The 19,345-nt window shown below is 54.6% G+C and overlaps 1 protein-coding gene across 1 annotated transcript; it reads left to right on the forward strand.

The window, feature by feature from the left end:
- Positions 1 to 1,599: 1,599 nt before the first annotated feature.
- STRC (stereocilin) lies at positions 1,600 to 19,090 on the forward strand. The gene is made up of 27 exons (XM_033167674.1): positions 1,600 to 1,778; positions 1,901 to 1,925; positions 2,405 to 3,704; positions 5,328 to 5,390; positions 6,260 to 6,376; positions 6,594 to 6,760; positions 7,565 to 7,754; positions 8,196 to 8,311; positions 9,043 to 9,175; positions 9,527 to 9,697; positions 11,644 to 11,878; positions 12,190 to 12,308; positions 12,409 to 12,552; positions 12,827 to 12,885; positions 12,984 to 13,107; positions 13,237 to 13,328; positions 13,815 to 14,165; positions 14,426 to 14,623; positions 14,708 to 14,798; positions 15,632 to 15,760; positions 15,877 to 16,086; positions 16,518 to 16,553; positions 16,914 to 17,069; positions 17,833 to 17,978; positions 18,170 to 18,318; positions 18,417 to 18,514; positions 18,719 to 19,090. The coding sequence occupies exons 1-27, from the start codon at positions 1,703 to 1,705 to the stop codon at positions 18,965 to 18,967; spliced, it is 4,944 nt and encodes a 1,647-aa protein (XP_033023565.1). The 5' UTR covers positions 1,600 to 1,702; the 3' UTR covers positions 18,968 to 19,090.
- Positions 19,091 to 19,345: the final 255 nt, after the last annotated feature.

Consider the following 19,345-nt stretch of genomic DNA (forward strand, 5'->3'; position numbering starts at 1 on the left):
ACTCCATAGTTTGTCATAGCATGGAAGGGGGGGCAGAGTTGCTGCCCAAGAAGTAGAAAGAGATATCTGAGGAAGCAGAAATCAGATCCAGGGGCTGGGGCAGCTTGTATGCCAGAGCAGACAGACTGCATTCTGCCTTCTTATGGTGCAAGATGGTGCATCCCCTCTCCCCAATTCCACATGGAGTAGCTGATCAGGTTGGCAGACGGGTCTCATTCCCAGCCAGGCAAGGGGACTGCAGAGCCCCTTGTCTCATCAGGGCAGCTTTGTGGGTACAGGGCAGGTGGCAGGGCTCCATCCCCCAGCATGGAGCTCTAGGGTCTAAGGGTAGGGAGGCCTAGCTCCTTACCAGCCTGTGGGGGTTTTGTTGCCCCTGTGGCTGGATCCTCTCCTGCATGTCAGGCTGGGCTCCTTTCCTTCCTGGATGTAACTAATGCTCTGGATGGCAGAAAGGGATCGGCTCTGCAGGACCAGCACCGCATCTCCGGTGTCAGCTCCTATTTCAAGCCTCTCGGAGCAGCCGCCTTTTCCCTGGGCCCAGCCGCTGTGCATATGGGACGGGTGCCAACATGGCCCCTTTCTTCTGGGTCCTCTGGGGGCTCTTCTTGCTGACGCATCCTCTGCCAGGTACAGGGGCCTAGCAGGGAGGGGAGTCAAGGGTCTGCGTGTGGGCATGCAAGTGGCCTCCTGCATTTGGCTGTGGCCAGTGACCCCTGTCCCCTTTCTCCCAGCAGGGGCAGCGGGGCAGCCAAGCAGGAACCTGCGACAGGGTTTGGCAGCGCTATTGACGCCTCCCGGAGAGCAGCGCCAAGGGGGGTCTATTTCTCCCGGGCCTAGCCCAGGCTCGACACATCAGCAGCATATGCACCCCCTGGTGCACCCCCTTCTTCTCAGCCTGGAGTCCCTGTGGGGCAGGCAGCCTCCCTCTCCCCAGGCCCGGAGCCCTGAATCCCGCCTTTCCAGCTTCCTCCGCAACATCTCTCTGTACCTCCAGGGCGAGGAGGAGCAGGAAGCCCCGGAGTCCTGGGAGAGCCTCCTGCTGCCACTGCTTCTGCCACCACCACAGGCCGAGAAGCCGCTCTCACCAGCAGCCTCTGGACGCCAGCTCCTCCAGGACATCCTCTTTTCTTGGCGGCGAGGCAGCTGGCATTGGGATGGGTGGCTGAGCTTTGCCCAGGACTTGCTGAGCCTCCTCCTCAGTTGGGCCCAGGACCCCCCACAGCACCTCCATGGGCAGCAGGGCTGGGAGGTTCTCAGCAGCCTGATGGAAGCCCTGGGCCAGGCCGTCCTCTCTGGGTTGCTTGGCCCACAGGGGTCCCTTTGCCCCCCAACAGGGCAGAGTGGGTGCCAAGCGAATGCCAGTTGGCTGGGGCAACTACTCCGGCTCTTTGAGGGCACTGGCTGGACAGCCTTCCTGCACATTCACCCAGCAGGCTTCTCCCCCACTGATGGCCAGCTGAAGCCCTTTGGCCTGGTGTCCACGACCCCCCGACAGCTGCCCCTTGGCAACCGCAGTGCCCCCAGCCTCCCAAAGACCCTCTACTGGACAGAGCAGCCAGGCACAGGCGGGAAAGTGCAGGAACCGGCAGGAGACTCTGAGAGCAACATCTTGTGGGAGACGCTGGAGGAGCTGAGGCAGACACTCTGGCAGAGGGCAGGCCCCACCCTCGTCACCAGCTTCCGAAGGAGGGTCTTGCATGTGATGGGCCTGCTGGCAGCTGAGGCTTCAGAGACAGTGGGGGTCCCCCAGCCTGACCCAGATGGGAAGTGCTCCGTAGGTAGGTAGGTGGGTGAATGAGTGGGGCTGCAAGCCATGACGGGAAGGGCACAAGGGGAGGGAGAGATGGGCAAGGCCTCTTGGGGGGCCACAACCCTAACCACTCCTCTTCTCTGTCCCTAGGAAGCCTGCAGCAGCTGCTGCTGTGGTAAGTGGTTGTAGGGACAGCTTCTGAAAACCAGCTGTTGGAAGCTGCAGGAGGGGGAGAGTGTTGCTTTTGTGTTCGAATCCTGCTTACTGATTTCCCACAGGCATCTGGTTGGTCAGTGTGAGAACAGGATGTTGGATCTTTGTCCTGATGCAACAGGCCCTTCTTAAATGTCCTGGAAGGGGGTGACCGGCCTCCTTTCCCCGGACTGGGTGGTGGTGATGCTGTTCTTGTTGTCACTCTCAGGCTGAGTTTCATCGTTCCTTGGGCAAAGGGTGGCAGGGCCATGGGGTATGACATGGCATGGAGTGACATTCAGAAGGGGTGGTAGTGCTGCCAGGGCAGTGACCTGGGCAGAGGGCCATTTGTGGCAGGACCCTGGGGGCATGGTGGCTGCTGGCTTGCCCTGCTGGTCCCCACTGAGTGATCTCTGGCACGGCACTCTGAGTCACCTTGTGCTTCTTCTCTGCTGTTTGCAGGGGAATCAGACACAACATCAGCTGGGACACCCTGCGTGTGGACTTGGCCTCCAGGGCCTCCTTCCCATGGCCTCCCGCGGTGCCCAGTTGCTTGCTGCCTGCTGGGGGAGGGCACAGGGTGAGCGAGACCCTCCCTCCAGCCCCCCGGAGAGCATTTCCTGAGCCCCCCTCCCAGGCAGAAATCCTGGAGGCCGCCTGCAACGAGAGCATCCCCGGCTTGCCAGGAATCTCCAACTTCACCATCTACTTGTATTGCACCCTCTTCAATGGCTCCAAAGAGCCCCGCCGGCCCCCGCCAGACCTGGAGGCCTTGTGTTCCAGCACCACCTGGTACTTCTCCTCCATTGAGGGCGACGCGGTCTGGATACGAGCCTGCAAGGAGTACTTCCCCCAGCAGTTCAACAGCACAGTGTGTGGCAATGCCTCTATCCTCTTGCACCTTGGGCCCCACCAGGAGCTGGTGGAGGAGCTTTGTGCCAACCTCTCCATGCCCTTCCGGCCCAGCCGTTGCTCAGAGGCTCTGAGTAGGCCTCTGCTGGGCCAGGAGGACTTCTGGACCTGCCTCTCCCTGGAGAACCAGACTCTCTGGACCCAAAACCTCTGCAGCAGCAGCAGCCTGCGGGAAGTCTCTGGTGCCACCAGGCAGTGGCTGGGTACTCTCTGCCACAGCCCGCTGGCCCAAGGGGCTGGGCTGAATACCTCTCTGCGCCAGAGCACGGAAACAGCAGGGTGTGGTGCCAGGGCCTGGAGCCCCCAAGCACTGCACAACACCAGCTTCCTAGCTCAGTGTGGAGACACCCACCTGCAGAGCTTCCAGGAGCTTGTGTGCAGCAACGAGTCCCTACTGGAAGCCCTGCAACTGGCCTACCCCTGGGCACAGGTTCACTGCTTGGCTGTTGAGCAGGACAGGAGCTGCTCCCTCCCGTGGCTCCCAGGGGTGCTGCCATTGCCCCTGCAGCTCTGCCAAGATGCGCCGGCCTTCCTGACAGCACTGGTATCCCAGTTGGCTCAGTGCAAAGAGCCCTCCCACTCCTCCTCCCAGTGGGCTCCCAGTGCTGGCTACCTGCTGCGGCTGCTGGACTTCCTGCTGGCTTCTCCTGCCCTTGGCGAAGTGGGGCAAGAGGGAGCCAGGCAGCAGCTCGGCCAGGCTCTCCTGCTCTCCAGCCTCCTGGACAACAGCTCCTTTGGGACTTCTCTCCAAGCCAACTTCTCCCTGAGCATCCTGGAGGATGTGAGCCAGTACTTGCAGGAAGGCGAGCTGGATCCGGCCACCAAGGAAGACCTGCTTAACTGCTTTGGGGTGGGTGATGCTCTGGGGACAGGAGTGTGGGAATGTTTAGGGATGCAGGAGAGGATATATTGTTTATTATATTATATCCTATTTCAACTTGTGTTAACAAGTCCCAGAACTTAGCAGAGTTTTCATTCCCCCTTTTAAACACACACAGTGGATAGCTTGCTTAGGTTCGCTAGAACCTCTATAATAATACTGTCCTGGTATTTTCCTCTTCTAATTCCCTCCTAAAATAAGACACGACACAGTCTTCTATAAAAGTATAAAGAGTTTACTTACAAGTATCATTTGTTCACAATCGGATCCCAGAAGGCAGACTTTTAGCTTAGAAAGTATAATATACAATAGGAGACTATTCCTTAAGGGTGATAGCTCCTTCTCTTCTCTTGGCTGGAGGCCAAGGGAGCATCTTGCCTAAGCACATGTTGCTCCATTGAAAGCGAGTCGAAAAGAGTGAGAAATGGTAGCCTGTGGTTTTGTTTTACCTGCACAGGTGAAGCCACACCCATCTCTAGTTACGCAGAGGAAGTCTGTTTCAGCCCAGGAGAAACAGGAAGTTCCGACTGGCTGACTCAGAGATTCCCTTTCATTTCCACTCTAGGGATGTTGTACTTGACTGTTCCCGTGTTTCACATCCCACAAGGAGGAGGGTGGGGGAGACTACTACCCACAGCCACATGGGGAATGCCTGATAGGAATGTGTCCCCTATGTAGGGTGACACAATGGGGAAGCCCAAGAAGGGGGGGGGGGTCTGCCCTCTGGGCTGCATGAATGGATTTAGACATGAGGAGAGGATATATTGTTTAGTTATTATCATTCATTGCTCATGTGAGTCAGATCGCAGGTTCAGTCCCTTCCTCTTCCAGGACAGTTTCACAGAATCATAGAATTGTAAAAAATCTGAAGGGTCATCTAGCCCAACCCCCTGAAAAATCATCAAGAAATACTAAAATGTACTTGTTACAGGTTGGTAGCCGTGTTGGTCTGCCATAGTCAAAACAAAAAATAAAATAAAAAATTTAAAAATCCTTCCGGTAGCACCTTAGAGACCAACTAAGTTTGTTCTTGGTATGAGCTTTTGTGTGCATGCACATGTAAGTGTGCATGCACACAAAAGCTTATACCAAGAACAAACGTAGTTGGTCTCTAAGGTGCTACTGGAAGGATTTTTTTATTTTTTATTTTGTTTTTAAAATGTACTTATTTTTCCCCATTCAGGGAACATTTAGTGGACCACATACAACCACTGCAAACTATATCAAGCACTCTGCTCCTTCTCTGTTCAGCATACAATGGAAAATAAAGTTTAACTCTTTTCTCCATGGTGCATCTTGCACACTTATAGCCACCTGTCTCGCTCTCACCTACCAACCTAGATGGCTTTAAAAGAGCATTAGACCAATTCATGGGAGGAGAGGCCTGTCGATGGCTACTAGCCACGAGGACGAATGCAATAGTGCTTCTGAATCCCAGTTTCTGGAAACTGCAGGAGGAAAGAGGGCTCTTGTGCTCAGGTCTAGCTTGTGGGTTTCCCCTTGGGGCATCTGGGTGACTACTGTGAGAACAGGATGCTGGCCTAGAGAAACCCATTTGGCCTGATCCAGCAGACTCTTCTCTCCTCCTTGCAGCCTTTGCTGTGGAATCTGCTGGAGAGGGAGGAGAACATCTCAGCCCTGGAGTTCTTCATGCAGGTACCTTCCCTCCAGGGGCGTCTTAACCATAGAGGCTAGTGGCACAGGCAACCACGGCACCATGTTCTGGAGGGCGCCAGGGAAGAGGTCCGGGGGCCATGTTGGCGGCTCAGTAGGGGCGGTAGCCTGCCCGCCGCCAGGGGGAAGGCAGGAGGAGGCGATCGGCGGCGGCAAGCTGGGCACGCAGTGATCAGCCCTCCCTCCCTCTCCGGCTGGTGTGCGCACCCTGCCCAGGAGGCGGGCATGATCCCTGGCGGCCGCCCCTCCTCTCAGCACAGCAATTAGTCGCCGGAGCGCTTCTCCAGCCTGCCACTGTGCAGGACTGGAGGAGGGCATGGGGTGGCCGGGAAGGAGCCCGGGGGGTCCCCATGGAAGGGATCCACACGGAACGCGAGCCGAGATCAGTCCCAGCATCTATTCTCCATGCCCAGTGTGCACCCAGTCTTACACCTGGAATGTGATTCTGTGTGGAGAGAGGGGGGGTGGAGACCTCCCTGCTGAAGGAGCTGCCCTCCAGCTGCTGCCCGCCTGGAGGGAAAGGGGGGCGTGGGGGGCGCCAGAGGGATCCTTGCACCATGGCGCCAGATAGGCTTAAGATGGCCCTGCTTCCCTCCATCCCATTCTCCAGTCCTGAAGCTATTTGACTCCTTCCTTTGCCCAATACTGATCCCTGGAGCAAAGCTGCACCTCTCCTCCTTCTCTTCCTCCTCCAACCCCAAGGCTGACCTCTCCCCCTTTCCCCTCCTTCCTGGCCAAGGCGCCTCCCTGCACCATCCTTCAGGCTCCCTTGCAGCAGCTGCAGTGGGGCAGGGAAGAGAGTGGTGCTGCTGTTGCTGCCTTGCCTCCTCCTCTCCCTCCCACTTTTCCAGGAATACCTGCGGATGCCCCATAAGGTTGTCCAGAGGCTGCTGTGGTCAGCGGAAGGTGAGACAATCCAGAGGTTCCTGGCCCTGCTGCACCACTCCTGGGATCACCTGCAGATGAAGGTAGGTCTGTGGCAGAAGGACTGGACTTGATTAGGGGTGCAGCACCTGTGAAGCCTTGACATGCCCACCAGGCTCCACATGGAAAGGGGGGTATTTGTTTAATGTAGGTGGTGGTTGGCAGCTCCAGACCTCAGTGCCTGGAGAGTCCTAGGTGGAGGATGGCTGCCTTGTGAAACCCTCCAAGGGGACTCCCTTTCCCTCTGCTTCCCTCTACCAGGTACCTCCGTGGGACGAGCGGGCAGTGGAGTCGCTGGCTGCCCAGCTCCTGAGCAAGTTCCCTCAGCCGACCCCGCAACTCTTCCTCCACCTCTCTCACTTTGTCCCTTTCATGGCTGCCTCGGACATCCTGCGCTTGCCATCCACCCTGCTGGCCAACAATAGCGTGTGAGTGGTCCCCCCAGGCACCTGCATGGCTTGGCCCAAGCCTTCCTGGGGGCGTCTTTCCCCAAACCTCCTCCAGAGCCATCAGGCCCTCCCTGCCCAGTTGAACCCCTCTGAGTTTAGCCCCAGGTCCTAATTAAGGTGGGGTTAGTCCCCAAACCCACTTTCAGTCTTGTGGCAGGAACCTTCAGGAAAGATGGTGCCTGAGCATTTATTTATTAAATTTATCATGCCCAGGGCAACCCAAAGTGACTTATAACCAACCAACCAAATAGACAATAAATCCCACATAGATACATTAAAACCAAGAGGAAGGAGAAATACATTATAAACACCCCACCTACCTACTTCTAAAAGGTCACAGAGACCTCATGGCCAAATGCCTGGTTATAGAGGAAAGTTTTTGCCTGGTGCCTAAAGATAAATAATGATGGTGCTAGGCAAGCCTTCCTGGGGAGAGCATTCCACAAACGGGGAGCCACTGCAGGAAAGGCCTGTTCTCAGGTTGCTACCCTCCAGACCTCTTGTGGAGGGGTGGTCAGAATAGAATGTCCTTTCTGTCACTTCTGAGCAGCCACAACCAGCCCCTCTTACTGCTGGGAGGGTCTGGGCCCTCTCATTTCACCTGAAACACCGCTTATGTTGGTCTTCCTAGGCTGTGCCCATCCCCCTGGCATCATGCCTGGCATTGGGCCAGGTAGTCCTTCACTCAGCATGCGGTCTGTGTGGCTGGTAGTTTTCTCAGGTGAGGGGTGGGGGAACTTCTCTTGCTAACGTAGCCTCTTTCTTCCCCTCTCCAACCCTCAGCTTGGCCATCATTAGCAGCCAAAGTGCCCGGATGAAGCTGGCGCAAAAGCGAGCCCTAGTGCAGCGCCTCCTGCAGGCCGAGCACCTCCTGGGCAAAGTCCCTTCCTGGCCCCCGGAGTTCCTTCACAGCCTCCAGCCTCTCCTTCCTCACCTGCCGCTTGGCCACTTCCTTCAGCTAACACCGCAGCAGGTGGGACCAGGGTGCAGAAGCTGAGAGCAGCCTGGGTGGGTGTCCTGGGCATCTTCTTCAATTGCCCCTGGAAAGCTGGGCAAGGTCTCTGCTGCCTCTGTGGGGATAAACCCTTTGTAAGAAGGTGCAGTCCCTGCCTCCAGCCCCCTCCCCACAGGACTGGAAGTTGGTGGCGCACCCTCTGGAACCCCGGGGGGTTGAGCATGCCCCAGAGTACCCACTTATGCCAGGGATGGTGCTTTCATAAAATAATAGAGTTGTAGAGTTAGAAGGTTGGTCATGTTCTCCAACCCCTGTAATGCAGGAATCACAGCTAAAGAATCCATGCCAGATGGCTATCTGACCTCTGCTTTAAAACCTCCGGGGAAGGAGAGTCCACAACCTTCCAAGGAAGTCCATTCCACTGTCAAACAACACTTAAATGTTGGTGTGTCCCTCCAGATCCAGAGCTTGGTGAATGGCTGGCAGGAGGCTGAGCTGGGCCTGGCTCAAGGGCGCCACGTAGCACGTAGTTTGCTCAACAGGAGCCATGAGAGCACCGAGGAGCAGGTGTGCAGGTGAGCGGTGGCGAGGCAGGCTTGGGAGCAAACTGACCTGGGTGATTTTGTGTCCCATGGTATCCCACTTATTGCTGGGTGAAGCTGTTCAAGGCAGGAGTTCACAGGAGAAGAGATTTCCTCCCAAGGCAGTACTCCACATGGCTTTGGGTCCAAGGGAGAGCAAGGCATGCTATGTTCAAGAGATAAGCCAAAGGTGACCCCGGGGACATCATTACTGCTAGACCAGGCAGGAGTTATGTCCCCAAAGTATTTCCTGGCAAAGATGCATCACGGCAGCAGGAGCTGAAGAACCCCAGGTGGAAGGCTATTTGTCCACATGGTTCTCTTTCAAAGTCTGTGGACACCTGGGGTGCACGGAACATGTGAACTTCAGAAGGGTCCTGCAGCAGCAGCAGCAGCTGGGTCAGGCTGAAGGGTTCCATCTGGTCCAGCATCCTGTTCTCACAGTGGCCAGCCAGATGCCCCAGTGGGAAGCCCAAAAGCAGGAGCTGATGGCAACAGCAACTCTCCCCAACTTGATTCCTATGAAGTGGAGCTTTCTTGAAAGAGCAAAAGCTATTCAGAGGGGGAGGAGCATCACCCTTTGTGCATCTGGAGCAAAATCCGACCAGAAGCATCAGAGTTTGGGGTCCAGAACAGCAGGCAGGCCTACATGGGGTGTGGCTAGCACCAAGTGAGCAAGTCCCAACAGCCCACTTCTGCCTGTGCCCCCTCCCCTATCCTCACAGGCTCGGGGCTCTCACCTGCTTCCTCAGCATCGGGGACTTGCGTCTGATCTCCCCCTTGCAAGATCTGTGGGGGCCAATCGAGAAGCACCTCCTGGAGTGTGTGGCCAGAGGGGTGGTGGACCCTCATGGGCAGGTGAGTGGTGAAGAGGGCCAGGTTCTCTTGGGCACAACAGAGCCTATCCTAGGGCCAGTGCTGCTGAGGACTTTTCTCCCCACTGTCCCTCAGCCTCCTTCTGGGGGCAAGCCACTCTTCACAGAGATACAGCTCTGGTGATGCTCTCCCAACTGGAAGCAAACCTGCAGAACCCTCTTCTTCTCCAGGACTGAAGCCTCCTTTACCAAAGCTGGCTCCTTCCCCTGGTTGGGCCACCACCTCATCTGACTAGCCATTGACTTCTCCTCCTTCTCCTTCTCCTTCTCCTTCTCCTTCTCCTTCTCCTTCTCCTTCTCCTTCTCCTTCTCCTTCTCCTTCTCCTTCTTCCAGCTGGCCCATGCTCTGGCAGAGCTCCTGCCTTCCTCGGTGGGCTCCCGCGAGCTGCAATCCTGGCGGGGTCTTGTGCCAGCCATGGGGGTGGAGTTCCTGCGGGGCCTGTCAGAGTCTCAGGTAGGGGCTATCCTCCCAGAGCTGCAAGCAGCACAGCTTAGCCGTGCCCAGGTGAGTCATCCTGAGGATATGCCCTGCATCTGCCATGGGGGTAGGTGGGTGTTAGGCAAATTTGAGCCATTCCTCTCCAGAGTTGGGGGCAGCAGCAGTCTGCCTCAGGAGACATCCTGCCTAGGTCAGTTCCACCAACTCTCTGTCATGGGGATGGGTTAGGGCAGGCATGTCCAACAGGTAGATCATGATCTACCGGTAAATCACGGGATGTCTGTGGTAGATCACTGGTAGATCATTGGCTCCCCCCAAAGAAGCTGAACAACAGTGGCTCCTCTAAAAAAAGCTCAACATTTTACCTCCTCCCTGAAAAAACTCAACTTTGACCCACCTACCCCCCAAAATGGGCCTTCCCCCTTCCTAAAAAAAGCTCAACTTTGACCTGAACCCCCAAAAAGGGGGTAGATCACTGTCAGTTTTTAACTGTGAGTAGATCACAGTCTCTTGGAAGTTGGCCACCCCTGGGCTAGGGCTTCCACTTCCATATGTTCAGGCAGCTTCCTCATTTGCTTCTTTATTTATTTAGTAAAAGATATTGGAAGGAAATAGAAAATTATTATCAAAGATGTACAATTTACTCTTAGAATGGTATACAAAAGATGAGGAGGTGAAGGAAGTCATGACGAAGTGGGCAATTGATATAGGATATAATATACAATTGGATAGGTGGGAAAAATTGTGGAATCACCACATAAAATTTACGGCCTGTACAAATCTAAAAGAGAATCTAATGAAAATGATGTACCGCGGGTACCTAACACCAGTTAAAATAGCCAGGATGTATAGGAAAGGCAGTAGTAGATGTTGGAAGTGTGATCAAAAAAATGGTGATTTCTACCATATGTGGTGGTTGTGTGACAAAGTTAAAGTTTTTTGGGAGGCGATTTATAATGAGTTAAAGAAGATATTGCAATACACATTCCCGAAGAAACCAGAGGCGTTTTTAATTGGCTTGGTTGGAGAGGAAATTAGAGGGAAAGATCAGAGAATTTTCTTATATGCCACCACAGCAGCCAGAATTTTATTGGCTCAAAATTGGAAATCGAAAAGTTTACCAACGGTAGATGAATGGAGAATAAAACTAATGGAGTATTCGGAATTAGCGAGACTAACTGCAAGGATAAGAGACCAGAGAGATCAACAAGTTCAGGACGATTGGAGTAAATTTCTGAAGTATTTAGAAGTAAATAGTCATGTAATTCACTAACAGGTGGAACAGAACTCTTGCAACCTAGCAGAAAAGGATGATTAAAATGGTGAGACTGTAATAGGGGACATAAAATTGTAAATTTATGGGAAAGCGGACGAAAGATGTAGACCAACAAAACTGGAGTAGAGCAGGAGGGAAGTCAAAACTCGGCGGAGTTCATGTTATATTGTAAAAAGTATATTTGACTAATGTATGTATGTTTATGTTCAGTTTTGGAAAATAAAAATATATTGGAAAAAAAAATATTTATTTAGTAAAATTTATACACTGCTTGATTATTGTTGGGTTTTTTTTAAAAAGCCACCCTCTAAATTTAAAACAATGGCTATCAATAAGGAAAATTAGCAACAATAATTTTAAACTTTCAAAAAGTTACAATAGCAAAAAAACCTGAAAGCAGATTTAGGGGCGGATCTATACTCATGCTTTATATAATATTAAAAATATATTATTAAAATGTGACACCAGAGGGCACTGCAGAGCAGCGAGCCACCAGCCATGGGAAACTGCATTAAACGTTACAGAACATTACGTATATTTAATAACGTTTAAAAGATCAATGTAGATCCAGCCTAAAACTCCATCAACTTTCTAAGCATCTGGGTGGGCTTATATAAATAAGAATGTTTTTAGCAGGCACTGAAAATAGTACAACGAAGGAGCCTGCCAGATATCAATAGGCAGGGAGTGCCAAAGTGGAGGTGCTGCCACACTAAGATATCCTTCTTCCCTTCAGGCTCTCCTGCTGCTCTCACAGGCCCTGCAGATGGAGAATGTGAGTATCACCCAGAAGGTGAAGCTCAGAGGTGGATGTGGAGGTCTGGGGCAGAGACCTCCTTGTTTGACCTGGTCCATACAGCAGGGACAGGTCAGCAGTTGGCAGGCCCACAGCTCTGAAGACAGCAGACCCCAGCTTGGCTTGGAGAATCTGCCACCTCACCTGCCACCTCACTCTTCTTCAGGAAAGAAGAGCTGAAAAGAACTAGTGAGAAATAAAGTCTAGTCTGGGGAGGGAGGAGCTTCCTGGGAATCTTGCCTCTATTATAACCATTTTGTAACCCTGCAAGCTACAGACATGCTTGTTCAATCCAAAATGGAAAGCAAAGCATCTCCCTGTCTGCTGATACTCTTGGGCAGTGGGATCCAAAGTCCCACCAGTACCACTACTCCACCCTTTGGTTGCCAGTGTTGGGTTCTGTGGCCTCCCTCCCACCCTGCCTTCTGTCTCTGCAGGTGACGCTGAGTGGGGCTCAGCCTCTGTGCTCCCTCCTTGCTGGCCTAGGTCCCCACTCTCTGGAGGTGGTGGCGGCTGCTGTCTTGACCAGAGGCTGTGCATGTGTGGGCCCCACTCTGCCCCTTCTCTCGGGAGCTCAAAAGGCAGGTCTGCTTCAAGCTCTGCAGGTATCTGGCGAGGCCCACAGGGATCCAGGCGGGGTGTGTGTGTGCCCTCAAATGGCTTCAGCTACCCTAACCGCATGCCCCCTTCTTGTGCCTGTCCCAGAGGCATAGCCCAGAGTCCCCTGTCCTCAGTGCCCACCTGGACTGCCTCCTGCCTGCTGTCCCTCTCAAGCTCCTGCAGGTGGACACCCAAGCCCTGCTGGGGAGGAGCAGCTGGCACCGGAAGGCACCTTGGTCCCCACAGCAGGTATGGGAGAAGGGTGCTGGGCAGGGCGATGGGAGGCCAAAGCAAAGGGTGTTGTTCATTCCCTGTGGTGTCTCCATAGCTCAGGGGTAGAGCATGCAGACAGCCATAGGCTCAGCACCTGCCAGCATCTCCAGGGGAAGCTGGGAATTGTTCCCTGCCTGAAAGCCTGGAGAGCTGCTGTCAGTCCATGCTGACAATGCTGAGATAGATGGACCCACGGTCTGGCTTGGCACAAGGCAGCTTCCTAGCATCTTTTTACGTTCCTCTTTCTCAGGCCCAGTTCCTTTGGCAGAACATTGAAGCCAGTGCCAACATGACGGGGGACCTGATCTGGTGAGAACCACACCCCTGCCAACTCCCCCCCCCCTTCTCCCCTCCTCTGCTAATGGGATGACATGAGTGGTGATGGCTGAACTCTCTCCCCATGGCAGGGCACTGGGACACCTGGCCATGGGACTATCCTGCACCTCTCTGCAGACCTTTGAAGCTGGGGCAGATTTTCTGGCTGTTCTGGAAGCTCTCTACAGCCAAGACCTTCACCTGCCCTGGAGCCTGGTAAGAAGGCATTGGGGAGAGGCCTACCCTGGATGGAAGCAGGGAATGGGCTCAGTGGGTGCAGAACAATGGGCCTGGGCACATAATGCCCCACCCTCAATTAATATCAAGCTGTGCCTTTGTTTCCAGAAAGGATGCATTTGGGAGGAGATCCAGAGGAGACCCAGCCTCTCTACTACGGAGTTGCTGGGGCTGGGACCCCAGTTCCTCATGGACTTGCCGTAGGTGACCTGCTTCCCCACCCAGAGTGCCTGGCCTCCCTCCCTCCCACCCAACACACCTGGTTGGTTGGGTAGGTGGCGGCAACCCTCTTGTGCTGCCTCCTTGTGACCAGGGATTTGATGGGCACCAGACCTCTCGGCTGCATGGAAGCTCCCCCTAGTGGCTAAGAAAGACATCAAAGGTGCTGGGTATGTTTTGGCGAGAGGAGAGAAAGAGAGCCATATTCAAATATCTGCCATGGAAAAGGCTTTAGAGGAACCTATAGGAAGACCTTCCTGAGTCTTCGGGCTTTTAAGCAGTGCAGCAGGCTGCCTCATGAGGCGGTGGGTTTCCTGCATTGACTGAGGTCGGGGGGGGGGCATGTTCCTTTCACCCCCTTGATTCTGTGCTACTGGGCCAGATCAACATCCAGCGCTCCTCCCTGCCTCCCCTGCCTTGCCTGGCCTGCTTCTTGCTGCTGAAGTGAGGTGTCCCTTCTTGGCCAGGACTTACCTGCTGGACAAGCTTCCTGGCAAGTCCTTCCTGCTGATCTTGGACTATGTAAGGAGCTACCCACACAACCTGCTGGTCTTGCCACCCCCTCGACGGGCCGCCCTCGCCCGGCACAGTTTGCAGGCACTACTGGTAAGGGGGAGAGGGGCAGCGACCAGTTTTGAGAGCCAGAGTGGCACAGCAGGAACCCAGTGCACTTCTCCACCTCCCCACCACCAGCAGCAGCTCTGCTGTGGGTTTATTGATTTGCTTGGGATCTGTGAAATGGGGACAAAGTTATATTGTGAGGTCCAAAATGAACCAATAACCGGAGGCTCACCTGGGACACATTCCATCCTTTCCAGGTGCAGGAGGACCACAGGGAAGGGTGCAGGGAGGGAAATTCATTGGGGCACTCTCCCCTCCCTCCCTCTCTCCCTATGTCAAAATGCAACAGTGAGCTCTGATGGAGTGCTGTGTCTTCAGGCACCCTGTCCTTGGGCTCAGGGATGAGGCAGCAGCAAAGTTACCCTTCCCAAGCCAAACTCCTTGCAGCAGCACCACTCCTGGCTGGGACCAGCGGGAGGCACCCACCCACCTCCCTCCCCTCTGTATTTCAGCAAAGGTCCCAAGGGGAGGCAGACATCTCAGTGGAGGTATTGAGCTTGCTTGGCCCTTTGGTGGGCTTCCTGGAGCCCGACAACCTGGTCCATGCCAATCCTGCAAATCTGCTCCAGCACCTGGATGAGCTACGGGAGACCTGCCTCGATAATGGTGTTGCGGAAGTGCTTGGGCAGCTGCTGATGGCAGATGATGCTTTGGGGTGAGGAAGGTGCCTTTTTGGACCCTGGCTGAGCTCAAGGCCTCGGCTTGCCTACATGACCACCTCACTGTTTCACCACTACAGGGACCCAGTGCACTGGAGCCAGGTGGAGCTGGAGCAGCTGGGCCATTTGGTGTTCAGGCTCCCTCCGGAGAGCACCCAGCGAATCCCCCAGGTGAGACAGGGTGAGGGTCTGTATCCATGTCTATCTCCTGTGCTGCAGTGTCCTTCAGCATTTTGTCTCACTGCCAAATAGCTCTGATTGCCAAGTGTGGCTGTGGTGTGTGTGTTCTCCCCACCCTCATCCCCATCCAGCAACCAGCCGCAGACTGTCTCTGGACATGGAGGCTCCACCTAGCAGCCAGGGCTGACCTCCAGTGGCATTCTCACCAGTGGTGGACCTACATTTGGGGGGCCCTGAAGCTTGAAATGTTATGGGGGCCCCTTCACAACCTGGAATGAGGTCTGGGTAACCTCTGATACCTTCTTCAGTGGGATTGTTCCACGACAGATCACATAAATTTAATAATAATAACTACTATGTCTCCGTTTTTGATTAAAATTTCTGCCCTCAATCATTTCACACATCAAAGTCATTGGTGTAAATAATTTTTTCCTATGCCTTATCATATGCCCGATCCCCACCCTCCGGACCTTTGCTTACGCACTGCTTGGCAAGTAGTTCTTTATAAGAATTATCACACGTTGCATATGTAAAATGCATAAATATTTTTTGTAAATAAAAATGTCAGACATTGCATGAAAGGGCTTCCTATTGTCTTATCATCTGATTGCTTGGGGAGGGGGGGTGGGCTGAGGGGGTGAAGTGGGAGAGGAGCCCCACGGATGGGCTCTGCTGTGTCAGTGTGTCCCTGCCTCTCTGGCTTGCTTAGCTGTGATTCCTGCATTGCAGGGAGTTGGACTAGATGTTCGCCAGGGTAGGTTCCTTCCAACTCTACAGTTCCATAATTCTATATGACCTGCGTCTCCCATCCTGTTCTGCTCCAGGCGGTGCTGAGCAAGGACCTTGTGGAGCAGCTGCTGCAGAGCCAGAAGCTGTGGGAGGAGAGTGAGCAGGGCCGACTGTGTGACCCTCAAGGGCCAGGCGGGAGGCTGCAGGCCCAGAAAGAGGCCTTGGTGAGGAGGAGCCTGGAGGGCTCCCAGGAAGGTGAGCTTCTGTCTGAGGAGGACCCTCTGAAGCACACACAGACCAAGGGGAGGGATTAGGGACCCTTCCTGTCCCTTTGGGCTAGCTCATTGCCCACCCACACCCCTGCCGGACTCCCTGTGCAGAACCTGTGCCCAGCTGCTCCGACATCCGGGCCTCTTTCCCCTCGGCCTGGAGCGCCACCCAGATCAGCGCGATGGAGCTGGACCAGTTCCATGACTGCCTGAGCCTCATCAGTCAGGACCTCACCCTCCGTCCGTATCAGCGCCAGGCTGCTCTCAGCAAAGCCAAAGAGGTGAGTTTTCCACCAGACTGTATTCTGACCCCAGAGGGTCCCAAAGCATTTGGGGGGGGGGAGTATTCAGGCAAGTCTGACTCAGAGCAGACCCTCCAACTGTCCCTATTTTCAAGGAACAGTCCCAGATTTACAGAAGCTGTCCCTGTTTCTGATTTGACCCCGGAATGTCCGTTTTCCCTTTGTTGTTGTTGTTCAGTCATTCAGTCGTGTCCGACTCTTCGTGACCCCATGGACCAGAGCATGCCAGGCATGCCTATCTTTCACTGCCTCCCGCAGTTTGGCCAAACACATGCTAGTCGCTTCGAGAACACTGTCCAACCATCTCATCCTCTGTCATCCCCTTCTCCTTGTGCCCTCCACCTTTCCCAACATCAGGGTCTTTTCTAGGGAGTCTTCTCTTCCTTAAGACATCCCTATTTTTCCTTAAGACGTCCCTATTTTCATTGGAGAAATGTTGGTGGGTATGTCAGAGTAGACCCATTGGAATGAATGAACCTAAGTGAGTCTCGTCAATTAACTTTAGTAGGTCCCTACCAGTGTGTAGGCCAGGCCTTGAAACCCACCCAGGGCCTCAGTTGAAGATGGTTCCTGCCATAAATAGCCCACGGACACTTTGGGCCTCCCTCAGCTCCAAGGGGGTGGGTGGGGGGTTGCCTGGGGGGCAGCCTGTCCAGCCTACAGGCAGGCCTTTCATGCAGTCGGACCTTGAAGCCCTCTTGTTCAGGAGTGGGACATCCATGAGCAGGTTTTCCTTTGGGTTGGGAGGGGTCTCCACGGTGTAAAGGAAGGGACGGTGGCTTAGGAGGGTCCCCCTGTGCTTTCAGGTTCTTGGGCCAACCTGGGCAATGGGCGCAGTGGAGATGCTGCAGTTGGGCTTCCTGGCTCTCCAGCTGAGCGAAGAGGAGCTACAGGAGCTGGAGATTCCTGACTGGGGAGCCTTGTCAGTGCTGGGGGGCCTGGAAGGCTGGACAGAGAGGCAGGTGAGGGGCCCTTCATTTTCCTGGCTCACCCACTGCATACCTCCCAAGTGTCCCGATTTTCCAGGCAAAGTCCCAGAATTACGAAAGCCACCCCAGCTTCTGATTTGATCCATGGAGACAACTGTGTCCCTGTGGCCAGGTTGAGCTTCAGAGGGAATATGCCACCTTCCATCCCCTTTTGTAATCTCAAGCCTTCTGAGCCAGCCTGGGCAGAAGCTGCCAGCCAGCCACAGCCACGTAGCAACAAACAACAGACAACACGGTCAAATTGCAGGATGTATACAAGTAACCGGTTTGGGAGCAATTCAGCCTTGTTAAGTTTCTATGTACGAATATTTGAAGTCCGTCCCTTGAAGAAATGATAACAGTGAAACAGTGATAATGCAAGCTAGCCGCCCATCAGAAAACAGACGTGGACGCCTAAGAGACTTGAGCACCTTATCGCAATGAACTTTTTGCACATTGAACATTGCACTTTTGGAATCTTAATTGCCTCTTTTGAGACATTTGTATGTGTTATGGATTATATCCCCTCCGGTTGTGTGTGTGTGTATGTGTGTGTATATATATATATATATATATATATATATGTGTGTGTGTGTGTGTGTGTGTGTGTGTGTGTGTGTGTGTGTATATACATACATATATACATACATACATACACACATGATTGAATACTCTTACAGCTACAGCCACGTGGCTTTGCCTGGGTGCCTGGCCACAGTCCTGATGGGGCCTCCCCATTGTCTCTCTGCACACCCAGATGCAGGCCGTGGTTGGCAGCCTCCTTGCAAAGCAGCACAAGGTGAGCGCGGAGAACCTGGCACTGCTGGACTTGGTGTCTCTTGGGCACCTCCTATGTGGGCTGCAGGTGTCAGAGATCAGGCAGCTCAACAGCCAGGAATTCAGGTAGGGAGACTGGAAGGCACAGGGATTGGCAGAGGGCCTGGGAGCCCTCTAACCTTGGAGGGGTTGCTGCTCCCAGCCTTCTGCGGCTGCAGGCAGGAAACACACACACCCAGCTTCCAGTTTCTGTTTTGCTGCAGAGGCCTCCACCTGCCTCCCTGCACCCCGACTGCAGCCCTCTTCCTTCCCCACAGCAAAGCGGCCTCCTTCCTGGGGTTGCTCCATCTCAGCTGCTCTGAGGAGAAACTGGAAGCCCTGGCCTGGCTCCTGGTCACCCCCTCTGCCTTTGGGCCTGTCGCCATGTGGGGCCCAGGGATTTTCACAGAGATTGGGACGCTGGCAGGTAGGTGGCTGTGTGGTGGAGGGAGTCCTTGCTTCTGTCTTGCTTTTGGGGCAACACACCATGGGTGGGCACCACCTGCCTCTTTCTCTCCTTCCCAGCGGGGCTGCCGGACATTGTCCTCTCGTCCCTCGTCCCAGAGCAGCTTCGGGCTCTGACCCCAGAGGCAGTTGCCTTGATCCCCGCCCCCAAATTTGCAGTGAGTGCCTTGTTGTCTTGGGGGTCTGGGACAGGGAGGGGGAAGCCTGGGGCAGGACTCTTAACTGGGACTCTAAATGTGGGCCAGGCAGGGGCTGTCCCTCCAGTGCTGAGCTCAGCGGAAAGGGGTGGGGGTGGAGCATCACCCCACCTGCGCTGGCGGCTCCTGGTGGGTTCTGCCTCGCCTTTCTCTGCTCCCCCTCAGGTGGTGTTTAGCCCAGCCCAGCTGCTCAGTCTGACAAGCCCCCAGGCATCGGCCGTGACAGCCCAGCAGTACGGACTCCTCAGCCCTAAGCAAAGATGGGCCCTGGAGCTGGCGCAGTGCGAAGGGAAGCCCTGCCAGGACCACAGGAGTATGTGCCACTCTTGCCTTGACCCCTGCATGCCTCACCATGGGCACTGCCCCCTGGCATGCCACCTCCCAGCACTGTGCTGCCCCTGGCTCCTCCAGTGAAGCTCTGCTCCTCTTCCTCCTTCTTCCTCCACAGGCAGAAGTGGCTCAGGGCTCCGTCCAGCTGTTTTGCTGCTGCTTCCATCTTGCTGCTTCCTTTTGACTTTCGGGGGGCCCCTGGCCTTGCAATAAAGCTGCCCCTTTGCATTGACTCTGGCTGGTGCCTGCGACCGTCTTGTGCCCCCCCCCCCCGCTGCCTCCATTACCATGGGGTAGATGAGGCGACCAGTGTGACCACCTGTCTCAGAACTGTCAACATGGACTGGCAGCATCTCTGCAGGACAATTTTGACTGGGGATTGACCCTGGGTCTTCTGCATGCCTGGCAGGTGCTCTGGCCCTGTCTGGCCTGGGGGCCCCTCCTCCCACCTGCCCTCCAAGT

This window comes from Lacerta agilis, chromosome 13 (genome assembly GCF_009819535.1).
Source record: "Lacerta agilis isolate rLacAgi1 chromosome 13, rLacAgi1.pri, whole genome shotgun sequence".
Classification (NCBI taxonomy): Eukaryota; Metazoa; Chordata; class Lepidosauria; order Squamata; family Lacertidae; genus Lacerta; species Lacerta agilis.